Here is a 24,535-nt window from a genome sequence, read left to right as displayed (position 1 = left end):
CCAGGCTTGTCTAAATTCAGTTGTCTGCTTTTTCATCATCTGCACAGAGAACCTGCAACAGCTTGGATGCAACTAACAAGTTGCTACCAAAATGTGAACTCAGCCATTGCTACCACCTGCCTGGTGAGAGCATGGATGGCTGTCACCTCCCAGGAGCCAAATGCTATAAAGCCAATATTGAATCAATTGCTTCTCCTCACACCCCATTTTCTTCTTGATTTTACACATGCTACTAACCTAAATCACAATCAAAAAGCTCTCTATCATCAGATGGACTTCCTGAATCAGGTCACCAGAGGCACTGTCACCACAAGAGGAGGCAGGAGAAGCATAGGCCAAGTGCTGGAGTTTCACTAACGCCTCACAGTACCATAGAAACCACACTGCTCTTGGAGGAGAGGCTGATCCAATGTTTAAAATTTTCTTTATGTTATCTGAATTTATTCCAAGCTAAATATTCATTTAAACATGTTATATGAGAATGATAATGACTTTTTCTAGCCAAGCTATATTAGTAACTGTTTCTCAAAATTAGTACATCGAGTTTATTTTCTAATGGAATCAGAAAGGCTGGAAAAGACCACTAAAATCATCTAGTCTAACCATCAGCCCATCACCACCAATTTCACTAAACCACGTCCCTCAGTGCCACACCTACATGTTTCTTGAACACCTCCAGGGTTGGTAACTCTGCCACCTCCCTGGGCAGCCCACTCCAACACCTCAGCACTTTCTGAGAACATATTTTTCCTAACATCCAGCCTGAACAACCTGGTGCAGCTTGAATCCATTGCCTCTCATCCTATCCCTGTTACCTGGGAGAAGAGGCTGATCCTCACTTCAGTACAACCTCCCTTCAGGTAGTTGTAGAGAGCAAATAGTAATGATTTGGAGCTGAATATGACTTTCACATTACCTGGTCAGAAAAAAAAAAAAAAAGAAAAAAAAGAAGTGCCAACGCATCCTGCGCTGGAAAACAGAAAAAGCACATCTCCTAAACCTCATGCCCTCCTAAGGTAATTCCAGATGCTTTGTAGCACAAACGCAAGACACTGCTGAAACTGTTTCTTTTCAAAATGTAACACAAATGAAGGCTTCACAGCTATTTAACTGGAAAGTAATATAGTATAAGACAAATCCATACACCTTTCTTCTCACTGGGGGGAAAATAAAAAAAAATCTTGCACTATTCATTAAAGGTCAGATTTGCAGCTACTTACAGAAGCTCACAGTACAAGCAACCAGAGAACTTTTTTAAAATAACTTACTCACTGCATTCATTTCAAATGAGATTTTCCATTGGACTGACAGCATTCAGATATGTAAAAAACAGCCAAAACAAAACACTCCTTCCACTCTAATTCATGTAATATGAAAGGTGTGTCAAGCGCACACCATAGATTAGCAGAAGCATTTCTAGCACATTGAGTATCAGAACAGACATCAACTTGCATTAAACTGCTGAAGATGGAAAATCCATTTTATAAATGATAGTTAAATTTAGGTCAGTCTCATTTAGGAAAAAAAAGAAAAAAAGAAAAAAAAAGAAAGTGGTGGCTTTTTCTTTTTTCTTTTGCTTGAATTTCTTCCTAAGTGAAAAGAACTTAAAAGACAGGGAGTGGTAGGTACAAGGAACAGCTGGAGTGTATCTGGTTCTTAAAACACAATAAACCCAAGTGTTTTCCAAAGCACTGCAAAGACAGTCTAATACAGTATACCCACATGCTCTTTAAAAACCTTTAGTATTTGAATCAAGGAAAGCGTTTAAAAAAGAAAAGGTGCTAAAAGAAGCCTACTGTAATCTAAACAAGCCAAACATGGAAATCATCATCTCACCTCCTCCCCCAGACTACAAGAGGAAAACACACTTGACCTCATGAAACTAAAGGAAACTAAAGGAAGATCAGCTCACAGTTCCAAAACAAAACAAAAAAGCCAGGAGGAGAAGAACAATAGTGACTCCACAACTGACTCGAGTTGGTAACCACATAATACAGAATAAAAGAAAACTCCAGTCAAAGTTTTCTGTAGAACTCCTTAAATAGCACTGCATTTTCCATATGTATATGGCATTTCTATCTTCAACGAGTTAATAATTCCCTATGAAGTGCCTGCAGATGCTGATTTCATATAAAATTTTAAAACAATGCTGAAAACTACAAAGAGGCAACTGTCCACAAAGGAAATAGCTCAGCCAAAAGCTATGCATGCCCATCACTCAGTTGTGCAAAGACTGACTTCAGCCATCTAAGAAATGTGAACGCAGAGTTAGCTTGAAAAAAAATAAAAATATACATATAACTCACCTTGTAGACTCCTAGAAATAGATTTTACTTGTTTTCCAGAAAAACAAACAAGATCAGCCCTGTTTTTTCTCTCAAACATACCTCCCTATATTCCACAGATACCCAAGAACCAGGAGGATGGGACAAGGTAATAGAGAGAGATTTTCACCCAGATAAAACAATACTGTCCCCTCTCCATCTAAATCATCATATTGCTATGCCTGCAATATGACTTTTTGTCAAAGTGCTTTCATAGTTCGCAGCCAATGAAAACACTGTTTCCAGGATTTACATTCCTATAATATGTACTTAACAGCATGTATACTTCTGTATCAATTCACATTTGTATATTAATTGGATACACTTAAATGCAATCCATGCAAAGGCTCCCTGCCAACAACCTACACACAATAACGAAGTACTGATGCAGATACCTAATGGAGGCTTAAATACATCCCTTATGCAGAAGTGAGCCAGAAGTTTGGCTGGAGTGCTGCAAGAAGTTCTCCAGAACCCAGCCCACCCAGGTTTTATGACTTGACAGAATTAGCTGCTATTAGACATGGCTTAAGCAACACAATACACAGGATTTGCCTCTTCTTTCAAACATCTTTCACTCTGACACCATTCAGGACATTGACAGACTCCCTGCACACCACCTGAAAATACCTTATTCAGAACCAAGAAAAACCTTTTCATAACAAATTAGTACCATTGAAATAAATGTACTATGAGAACAGGATTTGAACAGTAAGATCAGCTTCTACCTCTACAGTTACTTCTCCTGTCTGCCATCCCAGACCGTATGCATTAGATTCATGCTTCAGGGAAAAACAAAACCAAACAACCACTGAGGTAGGATCTCTATGCAAATAAAGAAAAAACATTGCTGCTAGACCTCGTGCTGCATTTGCAGAAGCCATAAAAATATACAGTAGAAAGGCAGGCTCTGAATGGTTTCAACAAAAAGAAGCATTTGGTGACCACATGTCAGAAACCATTCATTGGATTTGATTGCTATACAGTTAGTCCAAACCAAAAGATTTTCGTAAGCAGTACTGGCTCTCCAGTACTTTTTATCCTCTATCCAGTACTCTTTTTATCCTGAAGCTGACCTTTTTCTCCAAGCAGCTCCTCAAATTTGCTTTTCAACTTTCCTGGGCAAGGGCGTATGCACTTCTCTTCCCTGGTAAAAGGCAAAAAGCAACACACAAAACGTGACAAACATTTTTAAATTACAAAGGAGGACAGTTTTTGACTCTGAAAAAGCACACTGTAATGCAGTAATAAATGAAGTTGCTCATACACACAAGAGTATTCAGGTAGTGCTGGACTATTTTACTGCCTGTGTAATGGCCGTAGGCAAGACTGGAACAGCAGGGCTGTGTTCATTGCACTCAAGGTTTAGAGAGGGACCTCAGTGTGCCTTATCTTCAGAAATCTCAGCAGCAAAATGCCCCTCTACATCAACACTGGGCAGCATTAGTGACAGAAAGGCCTCTCCTGTTACATGGTGTGAGGAACAGATCCCAGACTAATGGATTCCACTTGCAGTCCCAAGACTGATGCTCTCAATGGCAGCATCAAATGAAATCAGTAACCTTCAGAACTTCAGTAATCCCAGTCCAGCCATGTAGGGGGGGGAGAAGGGGGGGGAAGAATATCAGATATTGAGAGGCTGTCTAACAGTTTGCACTACTTAAAGTTGCTTGGCCCAACACCTCGTTTTCACTTCAATGGTTTTGTCTAAGTCTCTCTGCTTGGTTTTCCTGGAGCTGCTTTGCTTCACTCCGGCAACTCATTCAGGCACACGCACTCTTCCCATTTTCCCACTCTCTCTCAGACAGAATTTGTATATGGCACGCATTCGGCTGCTCTGGGGGAAAAAAAAAAAAAAAAAGAAAAAAAAAGAAAAAGAAATCCAAGCTATATTCGCCCCAGGGCACTCTAAGTAAAGATTTACAGACTTCGGGTCAGGTTTCAAGTTACTTCAGCAAACAATTTCAAACCATAGACATTCACCTGAAGATTAGGGCTCATTTGAAAGACAGAGCATGAGTGTAAAGCAGAGTGGTTTTACAAGAAAACAGCCCACTTGAGCTCCTCTAACACAGTACTGGGTGTTTTGGGGAGAAGGCCCACGTTCCGCAATTAGTGCATACATGGACTTGGAGGGGGTCTGAGGAGAGGAAGAGGTTGGATTGCCCTCCCACATCTTGGACTGTCTGCAGGGAAACAGCCTTGGCAGTGTGGGATAGTTCATAGCTGGAGGAGAAGGCTGGGTTTTGAGGAATAGCTTTGGCTCTCTGAAGTTATAATACAGAACAGAACCTTGTAAAATTATATAAAGCCTGGCTATTTCTAGCTTTGGCAAACACAGCTCTACCTTACAGTGCCTGCTCCTAAGCTGTTATTTCAGTGCTCTGTTCAGGTCTGAGCACACACCACGTGCCCAGGCAAGGTGCTCCAAAAAGGTCAAGCTGTGTGTGACTCTGAAGAGCAGCAGTTATTTTGCACAGAGCTCAGAAGACCCCAAAGCCCAGATACAAGAACCCAACAGCACCGAACAAGGCTGGGCTCCACAAAAGCCATCAGCATGGGAGCACCTGACAAGAGTCATAGTTTTGTGCAGAAAATAACTACCCTTTCACTGAAGCCCATGTGTGAGGCCATCAACCCTGCAAGAGTGACTAATCGTCCCAATTAGAAGCTTGTATACCTAGACGAGCAGCAGCACTCCCCACCAGTTCTCCACAGTACACAAGAACTCTTTTACAAGAGGCTTGGGGATGTGGCTTCATAAAGACTAGAGGCTTCATCCGTATTATCATAAAACACACCTGAACAACAACAAAGTAATTTTAAAAAAGAGAATGGCTTCCAGTGTTTTGAGGTACGGGGTTTCTTTCCCCTTTCTGTTTAATTTCCCTCCCATCCTGGTAAACACTCATTCCCGTAGCAGAAACACACATCACCCTCAGCTTCAATGCTGGAGCTCAAGCTAACCAATTTATTTCTCTTTAAATCTGAGAAAATAAGAAGTTCTTTATTGAAATACAGAAGTATGCCAACATTGATTTTATTAGCAAAGCGAAGCATGAAGAGTTCACAGAGGGCTCATTTTGCCTATTGTCCTAAAAATATATGAGGCAGTGTTTGCATGCTTTCATCTTGCTCTAGAGTTAGGGGAAACTGGCACGCAAAACCTTACTGAAACACTCAAAAGCCTATAAATATTTGGGAATCTGCCTGACCTTCAGAACTAATTGCCGAATCATTAGGATTGAGGGTTGCTTCAGGTTTCACTCTCAATCACACATGTATCAGAGCTTGCACCAAGGCTCACAAAACCTCAGGACGTCTCATTACTCTAAAAATATCTTTATTCTTCCTATAGAACGGAAATGGTTGGCTGTGTGTTTTCAGTCTGTCTGGATTTAAGAAGCAGAGCCATACAACAGACCCTCTGAAATGGAAACCTCACTTCATACTGAAATAAATATTTACATTTCCCTTCAACACTACAGAATTTTTAACATCCTGTTTATCAATACCTTCAGGTTTACAAGTCACTGTTTAAAATAAAAGTTTATCCAGGGGGTAAGCTTAAAAGTTTTTCTCATTTTAAAATGAGAAAAGCTTTCACATCACAGAAACAAAGTATAAGGGTGCACATTTGATGGGGCAGGGAGGGAGCTGAGTGCATGCTCACTTTCTGCTATAGAAACAAGAGCATAGACTTCACACATCCATAGCGTGGTTATCTTTCCCACGTGCTGCTGGTTGGTGGAAAGATGCTTTGCTGAATGCTACAGTCAGCCAACAACAAGTGGATAAAATAAATAAATGAGCCCTTAAAACAGTAGTTTCATGCTAGTACAGCATTCCGTAATCACCTAAAATAAGCTTTGCCAATTTAATAAGAGGCAGTGCAAGAAATACACAGATGAGAGAGGACTGCTTTTAGGGATTTAGGCTCGTGGATAGAGCTTGCACACACGGGAAAATCAGGACTTCTTTAACTGCTGAAAGCCACAGACAGCAAGCACAGACCGGGCACCTGAGGCAGTTTCATGACACCCGTGCCAGGCGCTGGGCTCACATCTCTCTGCCGGTAGACTTTAAGCACCAGATGTCATCGTTTTACAGATAAAACCAAGCAGCCCGAACTCAGGTTTTGGAAAGCCCGCAAAGACGTGGCTTAAAAAGAACGAGTAACACCCTCCTTTGAACGTTTGCTCTTTAGAAAGTTAGAGGCAACGTCCTTCCAACAGCATAAGCTGTCCCGGCGTGCCCCGTCCCGCACGGCTCCGCCTGTGCCCACACCGCGTTCAGGTGCGGCCGTTCGCAGCCGTTCCCCGCTGCGACGAACGACCGCGCGCAACGAGCGCAGGAAGGCACGCGCTTATGTCAGGCTGTGAGCAGTCAGACAGCAGCGTTTGAAAGAAAAGTGAAGGGAAAAAAAAAGAGAGAGAGAGAGAGAGAGAGATAGAAAAAAGTAGGCGACCGTGATTGCAGGTTAGTGCTTCCTAAAATCTTCACCGGCAGGAAGAGGAGCGCCTCTAATCCCAGCCGCCTCAGAGCGGCGAAGAAATAACTTCAGAGAACGGCAAGCACAATCAGAAATCACGAGCCTCAGTTACAGGCGCGCAGCCCCGCCGGCCTCTAAGGGGATTTGGGGAGGGGAGCGGGCCAAGACCCACACGCCTGCTGAGAGCAGCAGCCGTTCGTAAGGAAACAAACTCGGGAGCTCTCCCCCTGTTCGGCGGGGTGCAGCGCTACGGACGGGGAGACAGCGAGCCCCGGGGTAGGCAGAGGGGCACAGCCCCGGGGTGGGGCGGGGGACGCGATACCGGGCAGCGCCTCACCTCCACCCATCTCTGCGCCTCTGCGAACGCCGCCTCGCAGCCGCACTCGGCATCCTCTCTGCCGTCCATGGCCGGGAAAAAGAGTGCGTGGCGAGCGCTCGGTCCTCCGCCGGGACGGGCGCGCGGAACAGCCGCTGTCATTCAGCCGCCGCCTTTTAACGCTCCCGTCGCCGTCTCCACCTCCTCCCCTTCCTTCTCCTCCTCCCCCCGCTCCCGGCAGGGAGCTCGCTAGCGCTCGGCGGCCGCAGGAATGCCAGGAAGCCGCTCGCTGTAAAACAACACCGCGCCCGTCCGGGAGGGGCTGAGGGGCCGCGGTCCCCGCCCGCCCCCGTGCCCCCGGCGCCCCTCGTCTGCCCACGAGGCGGGGGCGGCCCCGGCGCATACCGGGAATTGCTGGGCACAATCGCACCTTTCAGCGCCGCCACCTGCCCGGCCCGGAGCTCCCGCCGTCCGCCCCAGGCCTGGGCCTGCTCCTGCCCGAGCTCGGCTCCCGGTGACGGCGAGGAACCGACACCTCGCGTGGGAGCCACGTTGCGAGCTCCCACTGTGCACCAAGTGGCGAAGCTCAGGTGTGGGTCAGAGCTCAGCTCCAGTGCTTCCTGCTGCACCTGAAGGCCATTTACCCAGCTCTGCTCTTGCTTTCAGTACCACCCTTACAGCACAGAAACCACTGCTTTAATTCTGTCTCCTCCCCTGTGCATCGCTATTTCTTCAGAACTTCTCTCCAACAGTGATCCCATAACTCCCAGAGCTAAACATCTGAGACCTGGTGCCAAGCCTCTCTCCTCCCAGCTCAACCATAGAAGGGGGTTGGAAGGGACCTTAAAGATCACCTAGTTCCAACCTCACTGCCATGGGCAGGGCTGCCACTCACCAGTTCAGGCTGCCCAGGGCCCCATGCAACCTCCAGGGATGGGGCACCCATAGCCTGGGCTGCCTGTTCCACTGCCTCCCCTCTCACTGAAAAATATCCCCAACCTCTAATCTAAATCTCCCCTCTTTTAGTTTAAAACCATTCCCCCTCATCCTATCACTATCTACCTGTGTAAGAAGTGGGTTTCCTTCCTGTTTATAAGCTCTCTTTAAGTATCAGAAGACTGCAATGAGGTCTCCCTGGAGAATTCTCTTCTCCAGGCTGAACAAGCCCAGCTCCCTCAGACTGTCAATGCACGGCTGGGCCCTACAGCAACCCCAGCCATAGGGGAGCTGGGATTGCACTGCTCCAAAGCTTCTTCCACTCTGAACCGGCTGCTGGAACAGAGGTATGCTAGCTGAACAGGGTGCGGGGTTGGGCACCTTCACAGCAGAGAAGTGAAAGATCAAGAAAAAAGCTGTTTGCTAATATAGCCAAGGCTAGCACTAGAGTTTTGTGTGTTTAAGAAGTACTTACCATTTATTTAAGATTTATTAAGATGATTTTCTACTTCAGCTTGTCATAACGCTTTTCTTTCTCTAACTTTTCTGTAATCAGAAATGAGTTGCCAGCTGCAGCTCTTATGTGTATGGTTAGTGGCAAAATATGGTTCTCTTTTTAAGGACAAGGAGAAAACAGAACATGTGCTGTGCACGAATCAGCTTCTCCTTAGCTGCTTACCTGGAAGCACATCTCACTGCTGATTTGCAGACAGCATCCTTAGAACAGGAGCGAAGATCTTCAGAGATAACACAGTCACCCCAAGGAGGTGTCAGCTATCATATTGCAGCACGTGGGGATTGGGATTGAGCAGTACACAAAGGCATGGAAACCCAATGATTTTGACTGAAGTTCCACAGCAGACATCTCACATCTATTGAAGTTACGAATACACTGAAATGATATCATTAAATCATACCATTGAGAGGAGTTAAGGCATCTGAGGACCTGAGTGACATGAAGAAGGTTCACGTCACTGCTGTTTATAAGAAGGGGAGCAAGGAGGACCCAGGGATCTACAAGTTGGTGAGTCTCACCTCTGTGTCTGGGAAGATCATGGAACAGATCCTCCTGGACATGCTTGATCACATGAGGTGTGAGAGTGTGTGCTTGATCACATGAGTGTGTGATCTGAGACAGCCAGCACGGCTTCACCAGGGGAAGGTCATGCCTACCCAATGAGGTGGCCTTCTATGATGTGCTGATGGCATTGGTAGACAAAGGGAAGGCAACTGATGTCATTTACCTGGACTTGAGCAAGGCCTTTGACATGGTCCCCCACCACATCCTTATCTCCAAATTGGATGGATGTGAATTTGATGGGTGGACCACCCAATGGATAAGGAATTGGTTGAAAGGCTGCAGACAGAGGGTGGTCGTCAATGGTTCTATGTCCAGGTGAAGGCTGGTAATGAGCTGCATCCCCCAGGGGTCTGTCTTGGGACCGGTGCTCTTTAACATCTTTATCAATGACATTGATGACGGAATCGAGTGCACCATCAGCAAACTTGATGAGTGGTGAAGCTGAGTGGTGCGGTTGACATGGTGGAAGGAAGGGATGCCATTCGTAGGGACCTCAACAGCCTGGAAAGGTGGGCCTGGGTGAACCTAATGAGGTTCAACACAGCAAAGTGCAAGGTTTTGCATTTGAGCCGGTGGAATCCCAGGCATCCATACAGACTGGAAGGAGCAGTCCTTGAGAGCAGCTCTGCAGAGGACCTGGGGGTCCTGATGGATGAAAAGCTGAATATGAACCAGCAGTGTGCCCTTGCAGCTCAGAAAGTAAATGGTATCTTGGGCTCCATTAGAAGAGGGATGGCCAGCAGGGACAGGGAGGTGATTGTCCCCCTCTCCTCTGCTCTTGTGAGGCCCCATCTGGAGTACTGTGTCCAGGTCTGGAGCCCCCAGTACAAGAAAGACAGAGAGCTGTTGGAGAGGGTCCAGAGGAGGGCCACAAAGATGATCAGAGGGCTGGAGCACCTTCCCTTTGAAGATAGGCTGAGGGAGCTGGGCTTGTTCAGCCTGGAGAAAAGAAGGCTGCAAGGTGACCTAATTGCAGCCTTTCAGTACCTAAAGGGAGCCTACAAACAGGAGGGGAGTCAACTCTTTGAAAGGGCGGATAACAGCAGGACAAAGGAAAATGGTTTTAAATTTAGGGAGGGAGGGGAGATTTAAGTTGGACGTCAGGGGGAAATTCTTTACAGAGAGAGTGGTGAGGTGCCGGAACAGGCTGCCCAGAGAGGTTGTGGATGCCCCATCCCTGGAGGTGTTCAAGACCAGATTGGATGGGGTCCTGGGCAGCCTAGTCAGTATTAAATGAGGAGGTTGGCAGCCCTGCCTGCAGCAGAGGGGTTGGAGGATGGTGATCCTTGAGGTCCTTTCCAACTCAAGCTATTGTATGATTCTATGATTCTATGATATGGAGGCAGAGATGAATGAAATAATGACAAAAGTTGTAATTTTGAAGATTTCTGCCCCAAGTCACATCAGCCACAATAAAAAAAATGTAAAGAATCTGCATTTCTGATTTCTGGTTGTTTTATGCACTTAATAGCTTATCAAATCACTTAAACATGATTAACGTTTGAAATCCTCAAGCAGAAGGATTCTCAGTTACTCACTGAGAAACAGAAGTTCCAATACGAGCCATTTCCTTTTCAAAACGAACTTTAAATTGTCACAGATACAATTTTTCTGTGTGAGCACAAACAAGTAAAGCAGCTTAATGCTCTCACTAACAAGTCACCGGAGGCCTAGGTCAGGAAAAGCTTACAGGCACTGGGCACCACTGCTAATTATTAGTGTCAAGTGCAGCAAACATAGCATCAGTCTGAGCTGCTAAACAAAGCCTTTCCCTGTGCGTGCTCCTGTGGATAACCCAAGCTAGACTCTGCCACGTTCTTTTCATAGGCCATTCTACAAATATTTGGTATAATAATATTTTCCATCAAGGCGGATTTCTTCCCCTCTTAAGGGAAGTCCATATTTGTTCTCTAAATGTGAGCTGTACATTCCCTTTTTACTATGTCTTAGCATTTTGGTTACTAGGAACACCTTCTCTTTGCCCAGTTTAAAATCTTAATGATGCAGCCATGGCTGAAGGGAAAAAAAGCACATTACTCCGGTTCTTACCTTCTCAGTTTCTCAACAAAGCACTTGTGGTATCATGGGAAAATTTATGCCAATATACTTAAAAGAGTCTGAGCAATTCGGAGTGCTTAATAGCAGCACAGCTTCACCCAGCCAGAATTACAGAAGCGCTGAGCATGCCTCACCTCCTGGCTCCTACATGCACCATTTCCATATGAAGTTACATACAGACAGCCCCAGCTGCAGGAGCTGAGGAGGCATTTTCTGGCAGTCGCCAGCGCTGAATGCCTGCAGCCAAACAATGCTACACACAAGCTGGCGAGGCCTGGCAGAGCTGCACAACTTTGGACATAACAGCAGAATTTTCCCAGAGAGCCTGAGCTAATACACATGGATCGTAGAAGGATGGCAATTGTAAGCCTTTAGAGCCTGTGGCCAGGACCTGGCAGGAGGATACATGGCAGCTACATGTTCCTGACACCTAGCTCAGTCACGTCCTTTCAGTTCCATGGGTATTCCAGCATTTTGCAGATCCACTTCCTGCCTGCATTTCTCTAGGTAGATGCCAACACCTAGAATCACTGAGATTAGAAAAGACCACTAAGACCATCTAGTCCAACTGTCAGCCTGTCATCACCATGCCTCTAACCCCCCTGTCCCTCAGTGCCACATCTACACATTTCTTGAACACCTCCAGAGATGGTGACCACCACTCTGTGGGCAGTGTGTGTGTCAAAACACAGCCCTGTCAGCACAGGAAGGCCACTATGCTGTCCACACAAGGTAGGACACTGCAGTGTGGTCTAGCAACACTTCAACCTAACTGTGCAAGGAATGTGCACATGAAGTGCACTGAAAAAAAAAAAAGGAAAAAAAAAAAAGCAAGAAAGAAGGGAAACTTATGCAGGAGAACTGATCTGAAGTTTACAAACCTTATAGCCAATACACCAAGAATTCTTACAAATAAACTTCTCCTTAATATCCAAGATGTATTTTTCCAGCGTGATCATGAAAAATCCCACCCCAACTTTAGTTTTCTAGCCCCAATTTTCCTTTATCATAACTTCACTTAATCAGTCCTCATTCTCAATTAAAACCCCAGTTTTGAAGCGATTTTACAATAAGCAACTGCACAAAGATGTATTCTCCACATTACCTAAGAATACCAAGTGGAGCACTGAAAAGCATGTGAATACTTCCCTGAAGTAGATAACTAAAGTAGCTTTGAACTGTAATTGTTCTCCTTCTTTCCTCTTCAACCTCTCCCTGCAGTAAAAATACCTTATCTGTACCTCTAGTTTCTTAACTGTGATCCTCTGAGTCACATTTATAACATAAAATGTGCTTTACCCTAATTATACTGTGACCACTTTATAGTGGATTTTGCTATTATGAGCAGGAAGGCAACACAGTTGTTCTGTTTATTTAATAAGGCCTTTGATTTTTATTTAAAAGCATGTTTCAGGGCTTTACTAATGACCACAACAAGAGAAATGCACATATTAATGATAGTATGTTTTATTGGGCTGAAGAAAATGCTCCACGTGGAAGCTCATTAGTATTGTTCTTCCCTCTCACTTTTCCAGCCAGCTCACTCATAGGAAACAGACTCCTGTTGTTAGTGGACTCTCCAGGTGAGATTTTTAGACAGACACTCTGACTTCTTTAGAAGAGCCAGAGATGCTCTTAAGTGATAATACAGACTCCCAGGCCTCTTTTTCCTTCTTCTGAAAGAAAATTCTGCCAAGCTGCTTCTGGCATAATTCCATTTGTTTTTCTTGCAATGACAGTTAACAGAGAATGAAAGCACCTATGGGACACTAAGAGTTCAGTTTCCTTTGGCAGTGGTCTTGACTGGAAGCAAACCTCAATAACTTCACTGCAAAGCAGCAAGTAAATACTTATCTGAAATATGCACAATAAACAAAACCTACTCGCACAACAATCCTAAACCACAAGATTGCTTAGGGGAAAAAAAAAAAAAAAAAAAAAAAAAAGCAAACAAAAAAGTTTTATCATTACTACTTCAAGTGTAGAAATTGGTCAACAGTACTTTGAGATCCAGGGGATGGGTAAAGGGAAGGGTATCACACAGCAGTCAGTAGTGCCACCTGACACATTTACAACAGATATTCCTACATGGAATAGAAGTATATAGCCATCACGTCCATCTGAAGATCTACGGAATGTGGCCTTGTTCTAAAAAACTTCACTGAAACAGTTATGACTTTTTCTAGCTTTTATTTCAGTTAGGTGAGATGCTTCATTTTGTTTATTCACTCGTGTGTTCCCTGTGCAGTCCTACCATTAGTGACCACATTAATCACTACTTGGTTTTTCTGAGGTAAAAATTCATGTTGTTTTTCCACAAATACAAATCGCATACACTGGTTTAACTAATAAATTATTAAAAAGCTTTAACATTATTAGGCTTGAAAAGCAAAATTAATGTTCTTCAAAATGTAAATATAAGAATTTAAAAAATATTATTCCTGAGCACCAGTAAGAAGAAACAGTTCTGGCTTTCTTTTTCTTCCATGTATTTATAAATAATTCAATGAAAAAAAAAAGTGGCTTTATCTTCTAAGCTACCTGCAAAAGTTCTTATAGTATGATTGTATTATTTTAATTAAAAGATGCAAGTAACCTCACATTTCAAGTTTTTGCCCAGTATCCCATATTCCACTCAAAATATTATATGCAAAATGGTATGAGCAAGAGTCCCACTCTGAACTAGCTCATAATTATGATGATGAGATATCACAGGCACTGATTTCCAAAACTATTAAGGGGGTAGAAGGAGAAAACCCCGCCACACAGAAGTCTTGCACAGAATGCATGCGTGTACATAAATACATGAATTTGCTTCAGGAACAAGCAGCAAGTTGTATCAAGGACAAATGCAAAGTTTATTCCACATGTGCTACAATTAACGGACATGTTAGGGAAGTATCAAAACTTGTACTATTAACGTACAGCAACAGTTATCTTGTTACAACACATTGCAGTAGGTTAGCCCAAGTGGAAAAGTTTTTAAGCTGCAGACAGTGCAATTGCGTTAAATCTTAATTCTTCTGGGTCACGTTCCATGAATTTCTTGCAAACTTCTATTGCATCCTATGGGAAACATAAATAAATAAATAAACAACAACAGAACAGCCACAGCTATAAAATCACACTTACTCAAAAAAGCAATTGAAATGCAAAGATACACTTCACACAAATTATGGTCAATGTGTAGTTTTCCATAAAGTATTACTAAATAATATCACAAACTTACATATACTGCATTTCTGATCCGAGTCACTGCTATTCAGGATTATTTCTAGCACAAGAGAACAAATGTTTTGTGCAAAACCAGAACAGTGAGTTTTGTGACCGAGTATTACTTCATGCAACAGATGTTGCCTGACTTTCCAAATGCATCTCTGAAGTTTGCCTTTATTCTGAAGTGTACTGCTTTATTCTGTGTTTTTTCCTTTGTCTCAAGATGAACAAAAGATGTGTGGGGTAAGTGATTGATTACAAATAACTCTTTTATCTAGCTTTAGGGTGCAATATGGAGAACACATGTTATCAGTATAACAGGAAAAAAAAAGAAAGAACTCTACCGAGCTTCTTCCCTTGCCCAAACAAACACAAACTGTATATATACTTTACAGATATTAGTAAATATTATTAAACTACATTTTGGTTTTTTTTTGTTTTTTTTTTTTCTCTGGTTTTTCTTCCTTCTTCTTCCTTCTGTCTTCCTTCTGTAAAGCTAACCCAGTCTGGTTACTACAGAAGTCAGATGCACAGACTTCTCTTAGCTTCAACTTCTGATCATTTTGTCAGGATAGCAGTTTACCTTCTCAATTAAATGTAAATTCCTTTGAGATCAATTTCTCAGTGAAACAGCTCCTGACACAAGCACACAAAACTAACTACAGAAGGAGACTAGACAATTTTCACATGGTCTGATAGTGATAAGACAAGGGGTAATGGATTTAAACTAAAAGAAGGGAGATTCAGGTTAGATGTTCGGAGGTGATTCATTACTCAGAGGGCGGTGAGGCAGTGGCACAGCTGCCCAGAGAAGCTATGGATGCCCCATCCCTGTAGGTGCTCAAGGCCAGGTTGGATGGGGCCCTGGGCAGCCTGAGCTGGTGGGGGGCAGCCCTGCCCCGGTGCTAGGGGAGTTGGAACTAGGTGATCCTTAAGGTCCCTTCCAATCAAGCCGTTCTGTGATTCTATAACAACGATTATTAGAAAGGAAGAAGGGGCAGAAGGAGTAAGTGTTGGAAAGCAAATCAACTTCTTTCTACTTTGGCATGTATTAAACTCTAACTAAGTCAACTAAAAGAAAAATGATAAATTACATTTTCAATTTAATCACTTCCCTCATACACAATTTGAAATCAGGTGCATGAAAATCTCATCAGAGAAGAAAAGCCAGTTTGATCTTCTGTTATGCTCGCCTCTTCTTACACTTCCTTGTTCTCATATTATGATACTCTTTTAACCAGAATCACAATCCAACCATAAATATAACAAGACTGAATTTTGTATACCACTTATGAGCAATTTCTATTCCTACCTCTAAAAAAGAATCATCACTAGTTTCCCCATGGTTTATTGGGAATGGCTTGCGTCCATCTGTGAAAACATAAAGCAGTACTAATGAATAAATTTATAAAATTAAAATAGAAAAGTTTGAGTTTTTTGCCAATAAAATAAATGAACAGATTTTTTTCGCTCTTCACTTATAAAGATGATACTTTCTTTTTCTTAAAAGTATCTTTTCTTAAAAGCATCACACAAACACACAAATGACTACTCCCTAATTTCTCCTCCAATTATTACTTTTTAACAGTCATCAATTATGCACATTCTGTTATATTAAAAATACCTGAAGTGATACCTCTACTGGTTTATTTGAAAATGTGAGGCTATGAATTGCAACTTCTTTACTGCTGGGATAGCACTTCAGCTTTTCAAGTGGAAAAGAATGATTTCAATGACACTGGAATTACCCAGACTGACTGCTGTGTATCTGTGATCTTTGACGACCACCATCAGGGACTGAATGACACATGAGAACACTAAACTTCAAAGAACATAAGTGAAACCTTATTCTCATTTAAATTAAACAAATTAACAACTCCAATAAGCCAGGCATTAAGTATTTTCACAACATTAAAAAAATGATCACTTGCAATATAACAACACTATAGTTCTCAGTATATTTAAAACAATTCTATTCATAGAAATATGCCTGAGGTTACAAATGAAGAGCTAACGCTATGAGAACATTTGTCAGGATATCTTAAGTGTTCTCTAGACCAAATTCCTTTTTGGCTCTGCCCACCTTTTTAAAGATTTCCCTTCCTCACAGATTCCACTGAAATCAATAGTACATCCAAATGGCATTTTTCATAACTGAAAATAGATTTTATGTTAATTCGTTTTTATATTTAGAATCACAAACACTCTCTTGTTCATATAAAACCCAGAACTGAAGATATAACAATACAAATTCTTCTGAACATGCCAAGGAAACAAACTGAATGCCCAGTATGGTTGCAAGCTAAATTTAATTACATTTTTTACATACAACTTGGCAGAATAACATTTTAATTTCATCTGCCTATAAATAACATGTCTTCTATGGCAAAAACATCAGAAGCATTTAGCATTCATGTGGTTTCCCAGCATTTTCTGACTGCCAAAGCCCACATGCTGGCCACAGTGACTGAAACCAGTGAATGAACCTAAAAAACTTTCTCCCATTTTCCTACTTAATTATTTTTTGCTTTCTTCTGCTAGTTCAGAGAGATGTTACTTTATGAACTTGGGAACTTGTTACTTTAAGAACTAGGAAAATAGTACTAGCATACAGTTGAACTAAACTAAACCAAATGCCCGTTTGGGTTTTGTTTGTTTGTTTGTTTTCATCGAATAAAAAACTGAAGTGGCTTTTATCTTGTATCACCCTTATAGAATATAGCAAAATATGATAAATATAACAGTGTGCTCTTGAGCAAATTTATGCACAATGAAGAAGTAATATGGAAGTAACTGCACACAGCTGAACAAAGCCCATTCATCATGCTTTGAAATTTAAGAGTCAGAACATATTTAGATTACATTACAGTAGCAGTTGCCTCACTATTTGATCTGTAGTACACTGACAGACATCAGTAAAACAGAGGTGTGCACCAATGATCAGTTCATGACTGATCATTGATATTAACCCACAGATTCACCTTAGGATTAATATAAACATTTCTAACACATTGCTTCTGTCCCAGGTAATAATTAACTGTCACCTGCTAAGGGCATTGCTTACTTAAATGTTGACTAAAAAAAAAAGTAGCAAGCGTTCCCACTATAAAACCCAGGAAAAAATATGTTAAGAAAGACGAGTGACTTGCAGTTTTTAAATTCCTATCTACTTGATAGTTTTCTGAAGTGGCTGCAGCAAAGCCTGGTTGCCCAGCAACATGTTTTAGATTGGAATCATTAGAGAATATCTGAGCTAAACAATCTGAAGAAAGAAAAAATAGCTTTAACCAATTCAGAAAACAGAGATTACTGTTTTGAAGTTAACTAAATTAAGATAGATTAAAAAGTAACCAGCCTATAACAAATGGAGATTATTATCTTCCAGTATTCTATACAATTTCAATGTTAACTGTATCATGCTATTTAATAATACAGCTAACATTTGCAAAGTTGCATACAATACATTTATTAAGCAATTTAAAGACATAAGTATAACAGTATTTTCAGAAATACACATTCATCAATTCTTTCTTGCTTCCTGTCTTATCAAATAATAAAAGAAGATCAGAGACAGTCTAATATTGTGTGTCATTTTGTCTTGACAGAGAATTTGAGAGAAGAAGAATCCAAAAAAAAGCAGTGGGAAAACAGCTGCAGTCATTTGATAGAAACTCTTCCCACCACCCCCAAACCCTACAATGCAAAAGAACCAAAGCCCTCCATTAAATCAAATACTCTTGTCTCAAACTGATAGTCAACAAGATTACTACTTGTATTTGTCTTTAAACAAATGTAGAGCAGATAAGAAAATGTCCTTACCCAATTCATAGAGATGACCACCTACGTTAACTAATGCAATAAAGTGAAGATCTACTTTTTCATCTATACTTGGTGCCTGCAAAACAAACAAAAACCATATTGCATTCACTAAAACTCATCCCAGTATGATTAATGAGAATATATCATAATGTGCAAAACACCTGTCCAAGAGATACGGCAAGTGAAAACCACATTCTGGATTTGGGCAGAATGGAAGACATCACACTGCAAAACATTATGAAATATAAGGAAGCTTCCTGCAAATACATGTATTAGTAAGAATCATCTCACTTAAGTAAGCAGAAGTATTTTCAATTACAGTTTTATATAAAAGCTTTATTTTGCCATTACTGAGTTAGAAGTTGTGTCAACTCGAATACATTAGCACTAAAAATAGATATTCATATAAATAGCAGGTCCTTCAGTAACGCACATCTCATCACAAAGCAATACAGGACTGAAAATTCTGAACCTACAGTATTTTAAAACTTATTCACTTAGTCAAAGTGAATGCAAGTCACTTGTAGGACAGTTAACCTTTTCTTTCCTTGCAGACAGCAGAAACAGATGAAACTCCCAGGGTACTGCTCACACATCTCTTATGCAGAAAGGAAGGATGAAAAACTGAGAGGGATACAGAGCTGTGTTGCACTCAGAGACATCTGGAATTTCAAAGCAGCATCATAGGAATCATCGCTACATATTGAGAATGGACTGAAGTGCACTGACAGCACCAAGTGACATGAAAAAAACATGGTTAGTTGGTAAACATCTATCCAGCCCAGTGTTGCCAATCGCAGAATACAAAAGATTTTTCAGAAGAAAACAGAGCATGCTCTTCTCTGGCAGCACATTCCCAGTGTCAAGTTTGGTAAGAAGTGTTGTCAGAACGTCTGAGCCAAAAGCTGCACCACCACTGTTATGTTCAGTAGCAGCTGATGGTCTTATTCCTTCATGAATTTGTCCAGTCTGCTACTGAGCTCTATTTCACAATTAAGAAGATACTGTTTTGAGTGAATGGATAAAAGCACTTCAGTTACTTCTAAAGAAATTATCAAGAATGTGACTTGTATTTCATACATTTTCTCCTCCATCTTTACTCTGATACTTCTGTGAATTTCATAAAGCATCTCAAAAATCTAAATCTGGCAGAAACAGATTACCGTGTAAAATGAGTTGTGGAGAATCTTATGTTTACATCACGTTTTTAAGACCCCATTAAAACTTTCCTTCTTCCTTACGGTCATGAAGAAAGACTTGAAAAGATGACCCAAGCTGCTTGATGAAACTCAAGCAAATGATCAAAACAATACAGTAAAGGACAAGGTGGCACCATAAGTCTTTCAACCGAACAAGAATGCCAAAGAAGACAGAATTACAGAGAAACTGCCAACAGCTTATAGAAATTCCATACAGGAAGTTCAAAAAAGACAGAAAAAAAAAAAAAAAAAAAAAAAAAAGAAAAAAGGTGGGGAACCCTCTCACACACAACCTCCTCCAATCCTCACTGATCCTCCATGACCAGTTAATGTATAAAAGATAAAAATACTCTGTTTCACCTCTGTTTCAGAGGGCAGAGAACGTCAGCTTCAGCATGATGTCTATTGTGGAAAGCTACACCTCTGGCCAAGTTTTCAGCTTTTAATAAAGCCTGTGTGAATGCTTAGAAGAAGAGAACATAGCTCTAAAAATTCAGCTTGTATGCTCATCACTAGGTCATAATACAAAAGCAATTATGAAGGATTTTCTCTTGTTTACTTTTCTCAAAGACTACTAATATCAGCTTCAGTTAGGTTTGAGAGCACCTGTTCCTTTGGTTTTTCACACAGAAGCCCATTCAATGTCTAGGAGGCAGCAGATTTGCATTATCATATTGAAGAAGAAAAAATAAAAGTCTAAACATGATCAGTGTCTAGCTAGGATTCAGAACTGACTTCTAAGACCCAAGATTCACTTTTCAAGTCTTCTGAACAGCTGTACCACTCAGTGAATAAAAAAAAAAATTACACTTATTTCCCATCCAGAAAAGATAGAGGACATATATCAGCATCTTGGGTAGCTTACAGAAACTTACGTTATGTCTGTACCCTTAGTATAAGGAACAGGTTGTGATGTCCACTGACTCATATAACCACTCTTCCAATCTACTTCTTTGAAAAAAAAAGTCTGAAAAATAATAACCTGAAGATTTGAATAGAAAAAAAAGGCTTAGCACTTAAAAGTGATGGTTCTAAGTACACAACAATCACAATTTGTTCTCAGGGTGTTGAGGTAACTTTTGATAGTAATGTAGTGTGACTTCATGGATTCCCATTCTCTCGTACTTCACTGTTTTTAGCACTGTTTTTAGTTGCTCTGTAGACAACTTTCCAATCGTTTTGAACTCCTCATTCTCATCATATAATGTATACTATAGCAGCCATTTTCTCTTCTTCCTTCCAAACTCTCTCATTCTCTGTATAACAAAAGCCTTTTCATTACTAAAAGTGTTCCAGTGTCCACAGAGGGGACAGTCAGGGTTTTGGACATCTCTAGAGGTCCCTTCCAGCCCTTACAATATTGCGATTCTGTGATTAAATGACCAATTCCTAATCTCTCACAAGATTTAACAGCCTTCTCTACTAGCCTGAACATTTCAATTCAACAGTAAAATAAAAAATAAAAAGACAGCAATTGTATACACCTCTCAAGCACTACTTCATATAATCAAAATAGTACCCCTATTTTTCACTAGCAGATTTCTAATCAGTAATTTCTAAAATAACACTTCTTACACTTTCCTACTGTGTCAACCATATCCTTTCCTACCTTCCATCGTACCAAGAAGCTCTTTGAGTTCACCTTTCACCATTACATTGTCATTACTTTGCTCACAAACAACATTCTTCATTCTTCTTGTTGCACAAACTTTTAGCAACTTGGTAGTACACTCCTAAGTCAACGAAGCCCGGTCATATCAGCTTCTCTAATAATGCTTCTTTCATCTGCATTTCTTGGGCAAACTCACGAGTGGGGGGAAAAGCAACAAAAAATCTGTCTTGCTCTTATGAAAGTATTGAGAAACTCCTCACTTCATTCTGCTTAAAATTTATTTATAAAAGACCACAATATAAAGCCAGATTCAATGTTACATGAGAGGTTCTTCCGATGGAATCTTTTTATTACTTCTCCTTTCTACTTAAGAAAATGGAGCAAGGCAAGAGGCCTCTCAAACCAATTTAGTACAATGCTTTGTGTTACAGGTAGCAATCAGAAAAATAAACATGGAAAAAAATAAAAAGCAAACAAAAACCCAACACAATAACACCAACAAAACCTCTTTTTGCATTCAGTCAAGAAAATGACATTGAAAATCTATCAGATTCTGAAAGAAGAGAGGTAAAGACTGATAAGGAAAATAATTTTGCAGAATCTTGAGGAACTGAACTGAATGATAAAGCTAAAAGTAATAAGTCTAAGAGAATAAAAACTATAGTAGTTTATGTGTACAATTTCACTCACAATAAATTAGGAGAAGACAAAGAAAAATCTATTCTAAGTGATGTTTGTGCAAAAGAACATTAGCATGGTTTAGATTCAATAAGTTCTGAAGGGGAAAAAGTTATGCATTTGCAGCTGGGTAGATTAGGCACCTGTAATTTCCATTTTGAGGCACAAAGTGCACCTACACTACCTTTAAGCAAATTTACTGTGTGTGTGTGTGTGTGTGATAGGCATTTGAATCCTTGTTGAAAGACTGCAGTTGAAACAATGACCACTGGAATAATGATCACGAACTTCACAGAGATTATTTCTGATTCATTCTCACAAAACAGTCACATCTCTATTCATGATCAATGTACCACAGAGAGCTTACTGCATTTGCTATGCTCAAGAGCTTCAAAACCAAACATGCACAGCTTACTGCAGATAAAGATCCACTGTCTAGATAAAAGACAGGTGCAGAGCAACTGTCTCAAAAATGAGTAAGAAGTTCCTTCGCTAAACATTATCTAATTTGTTTGTCTAGCATGCTGTCCCTCTAAAGCTTATGAATTTTATGTCTCAAGCTGTAGCTACAACATACAAGTGGGAGGCTAGCTGCAGGATAGCAGCAACTAATTTTGAATGAGAGGATGACAAGAAGGTGAAATTCAGAGATGGGATCTATCAGTGACCAGAGAATCTAGATATAGAATACTTACACAAACAGAAATCTATCTGTAAATATGTAAGTGAGATGGATTATTCAACAGTGTACAGTTCAAGATGCATTCCTTATATTTTTAAGAAATAAGAATGTTAATCTGACACAGGAATCAAAGGCTGAGCACTCAGGGAGAAAAAAAAGAACAGCTCGTGTTTTCTTATTTGAGAAGTGTAAAAAAAGAGAATATGGAGAGATTAGCGTGTTATATAAAAAGGAACAAAATGATCCCAAGGCGAGCAGAGGCACTAATCTTCAAGAACGGATGAACTGGAAGAGCAAGAGATCATTACAGTTGTTGAGAAAAATTCTATATGAAGTATGTTGTTATCCACAGATTAAAAATTCACCATGTTTACTGCAAATTTATCAGATGTGCACAGAACATTTCAGGATAATGTTTTCAATACTTTTTTTTCTATTATGTTCTGCAGATATCCGGAGACCTTATCTAAAACATCAAAGGAAAATTACAACTATGGAAGGTGGTTTTATTTAAAGAGCAGAAAAACAGTTTCCTACCACTGACTTCCACTCTTAATTTTGAAACAATTATTTTCTGTCAGTGTTTAGGACTAGAAACGTACTTAAAATTACTTTAGAAAATGTATACAGGATGTCCCTACCACCCCTGAAATTTAAGTCAATTTTTAATAAAAGCAATTCAATCATTTTCTTATAAGCTCTACTAATGCCCAAAATACTGCCTGCTTTTTGCAAATTATGCTGATTTATACAGGGTTCGTATCTTTCCAAATATATGTTATAAAGAACTGTAAAGACAAGAAGAACCTTTTAGTTACCAACACATATCGCACTATATTATATTCAGTGACAAAGTTTTGTATGTAGGACTTAGAATTTTAATCTGCCAAATTGGAGAATCAAGGATCTAAGTGGAGTAAATGAATATTATTTTAGTGCTATCTTAGAAGCTTCTGTTTTGCCACATAGAGTTCTTTTGAAGGGCGCCTACTTTTTGAATTAAATTACAGTTTGTAAATTATCAGAACAAACACTCACTGCTAATGGATGAGGAGTTGATTTCAGAAAGACTACAGTAGTTAACAGTGTTTCTAGCATAATCATAATATGCTGTAACTTCCATCTTTGGTTACATCATGGTTAATTTAGCATTGAAATGAACTGTAGCCATAGCACAGTATAGAAATACTGTCTATTTTGTGCATGCAATTTTTTTCTACATTTTGAAGATAAATTTGTGCCCTGTAAGTGAAAAAGAGAAAACAACAGGGTAACAGAAAAAAAAAGGGGGAAAAGGAAAAATGCTTTAGCACATTCGATGACTAGTTCTTATTTATTAAAATATCTTCACCTTCAACTAGAAGGTCTGCCTAGAAAGAAACTGGATTAAGAAACAGATGTCAAGTGAGAAAGTACGTGAGCCCCTTGGAATTACATGAAACACTTCATCATATCGAAACACTCAAAAACCATTAAGTAAGACTTAGAATAAAAGAAAAGGAGACTAGTTTTAGGATATGAGAACATAAGGCAGATCTCAAACACATAGAAGAAATAATGTCATTCAACAAGAAATGAGAAGCCCCTTGCTTTAGCAAATCCAAATGAAAGACCATGAAGATGAGATAAAAAGAAGAAGCTGGATTTGGAGCCTGTGGACAACAACAACAACAAAAAAGGAAAGCCACTTCATGAAGGGCAAGCTTCATCTACACTTTGAAAATGACTTGGCACATGTCCTGAATCAAAAATACTTGAACAGCAAAATATGGAGTGATGTACTCTTGCTGTCCAATATGGGGGAAAGAAAAAAAAAATAAGGAAGAACAAAATCCTAAGAATGGCTGAGAAAGGATCCCAACAAAAATTATAATATGATGCCTTGAAGACTGAAGTATCTGGCAGAATGCCATTTGTGTCAGAGTAAGAAAAGACTGAAGATGGACTACACTTACAACAGAATGAAGCCCAACAGATGGAAGGCGTATCAAGGGCCGCCAACGACGCAGACGGATTGACGGACTGGTAGCTTTTGCAGGACCTACATGATTACGTTTAGCCCAGGAGAGGGATGCAGACTGACACAATTGCGAAGCCTTCGTTCTGCTGTGGCTAACCTGAG

The 24,535-nt window shown here is 40.5% G+C and overlaps 2 protein-coding genes across 3 annotated transcripts in view; both read right to left on the bottom strand.

Moving 5' to 3' along the window:
* LMO7 (LIM domain 7) overlaps positions 1 to 7,222 on the bottom strand; it is a gene marked incomplete at both ends in the record, with an annotated part of 128,132 nt that extends 120,910 nt beyond the window's left edge. Inside the window, one exon of the mRNA XM_079549527.1 lies at positions 7,154 to 7,222. Coding sequence (XP_079405653.1) covers positions 7,154 to 7,222 — 69 coding nt within the window. The remainder of the gene's footprint in view (positions 1 to 7,153) is intronic.
* A 6,967-nt stretch (positions 7,223 to 14,189) lies between these two features.
* The window catches only part of UCHL3 (ubiquitin C-terminal hydrolase L3), a gene marked incomplete at both ends in the record, with an annotated part of 44,048 nt that continues 33,702 nt past the window's right edge, over positions 14,190 to 24,535 (bottom strand). For both annotated transcript variants that reach the window (XM_079532601.1, XM_079532602.1), the window contains 3 exons: positions 14,190 to 14,273; positions 15,736 to 15,794; positions 18,243 to 18,318. In XM_079532601.1, coding sequence (XP_079388727.1) covers positions 14,190 to 14,273; positions 15,736 to 15,794; positions 18,243 to 18,318 — 219 coding nt within the window. The remainder of the gene's footprint in view (positions 14,274 to 15,735; positions 15,795 to 18,242; positions 18,319 to 24,535) is intronic.

The sequence above is a fragment of the Tetrao urogallus genome (assembly GCF_951394365.1).
Source record: "Tetrao urogallus genome assembly, chromosome: 1".
In the NCBI taxonomy this organism is placed as follows: Eukaryota; Metazoa; Chordata; class Aves; order Galliformes; family Phasianidae; genus Tetrao; species Tetrao urogallus.
Note: the sequence above shows the minus strand (reverse complement) of the source record. Positions and strands in the feature narration are given on the sequence as shown.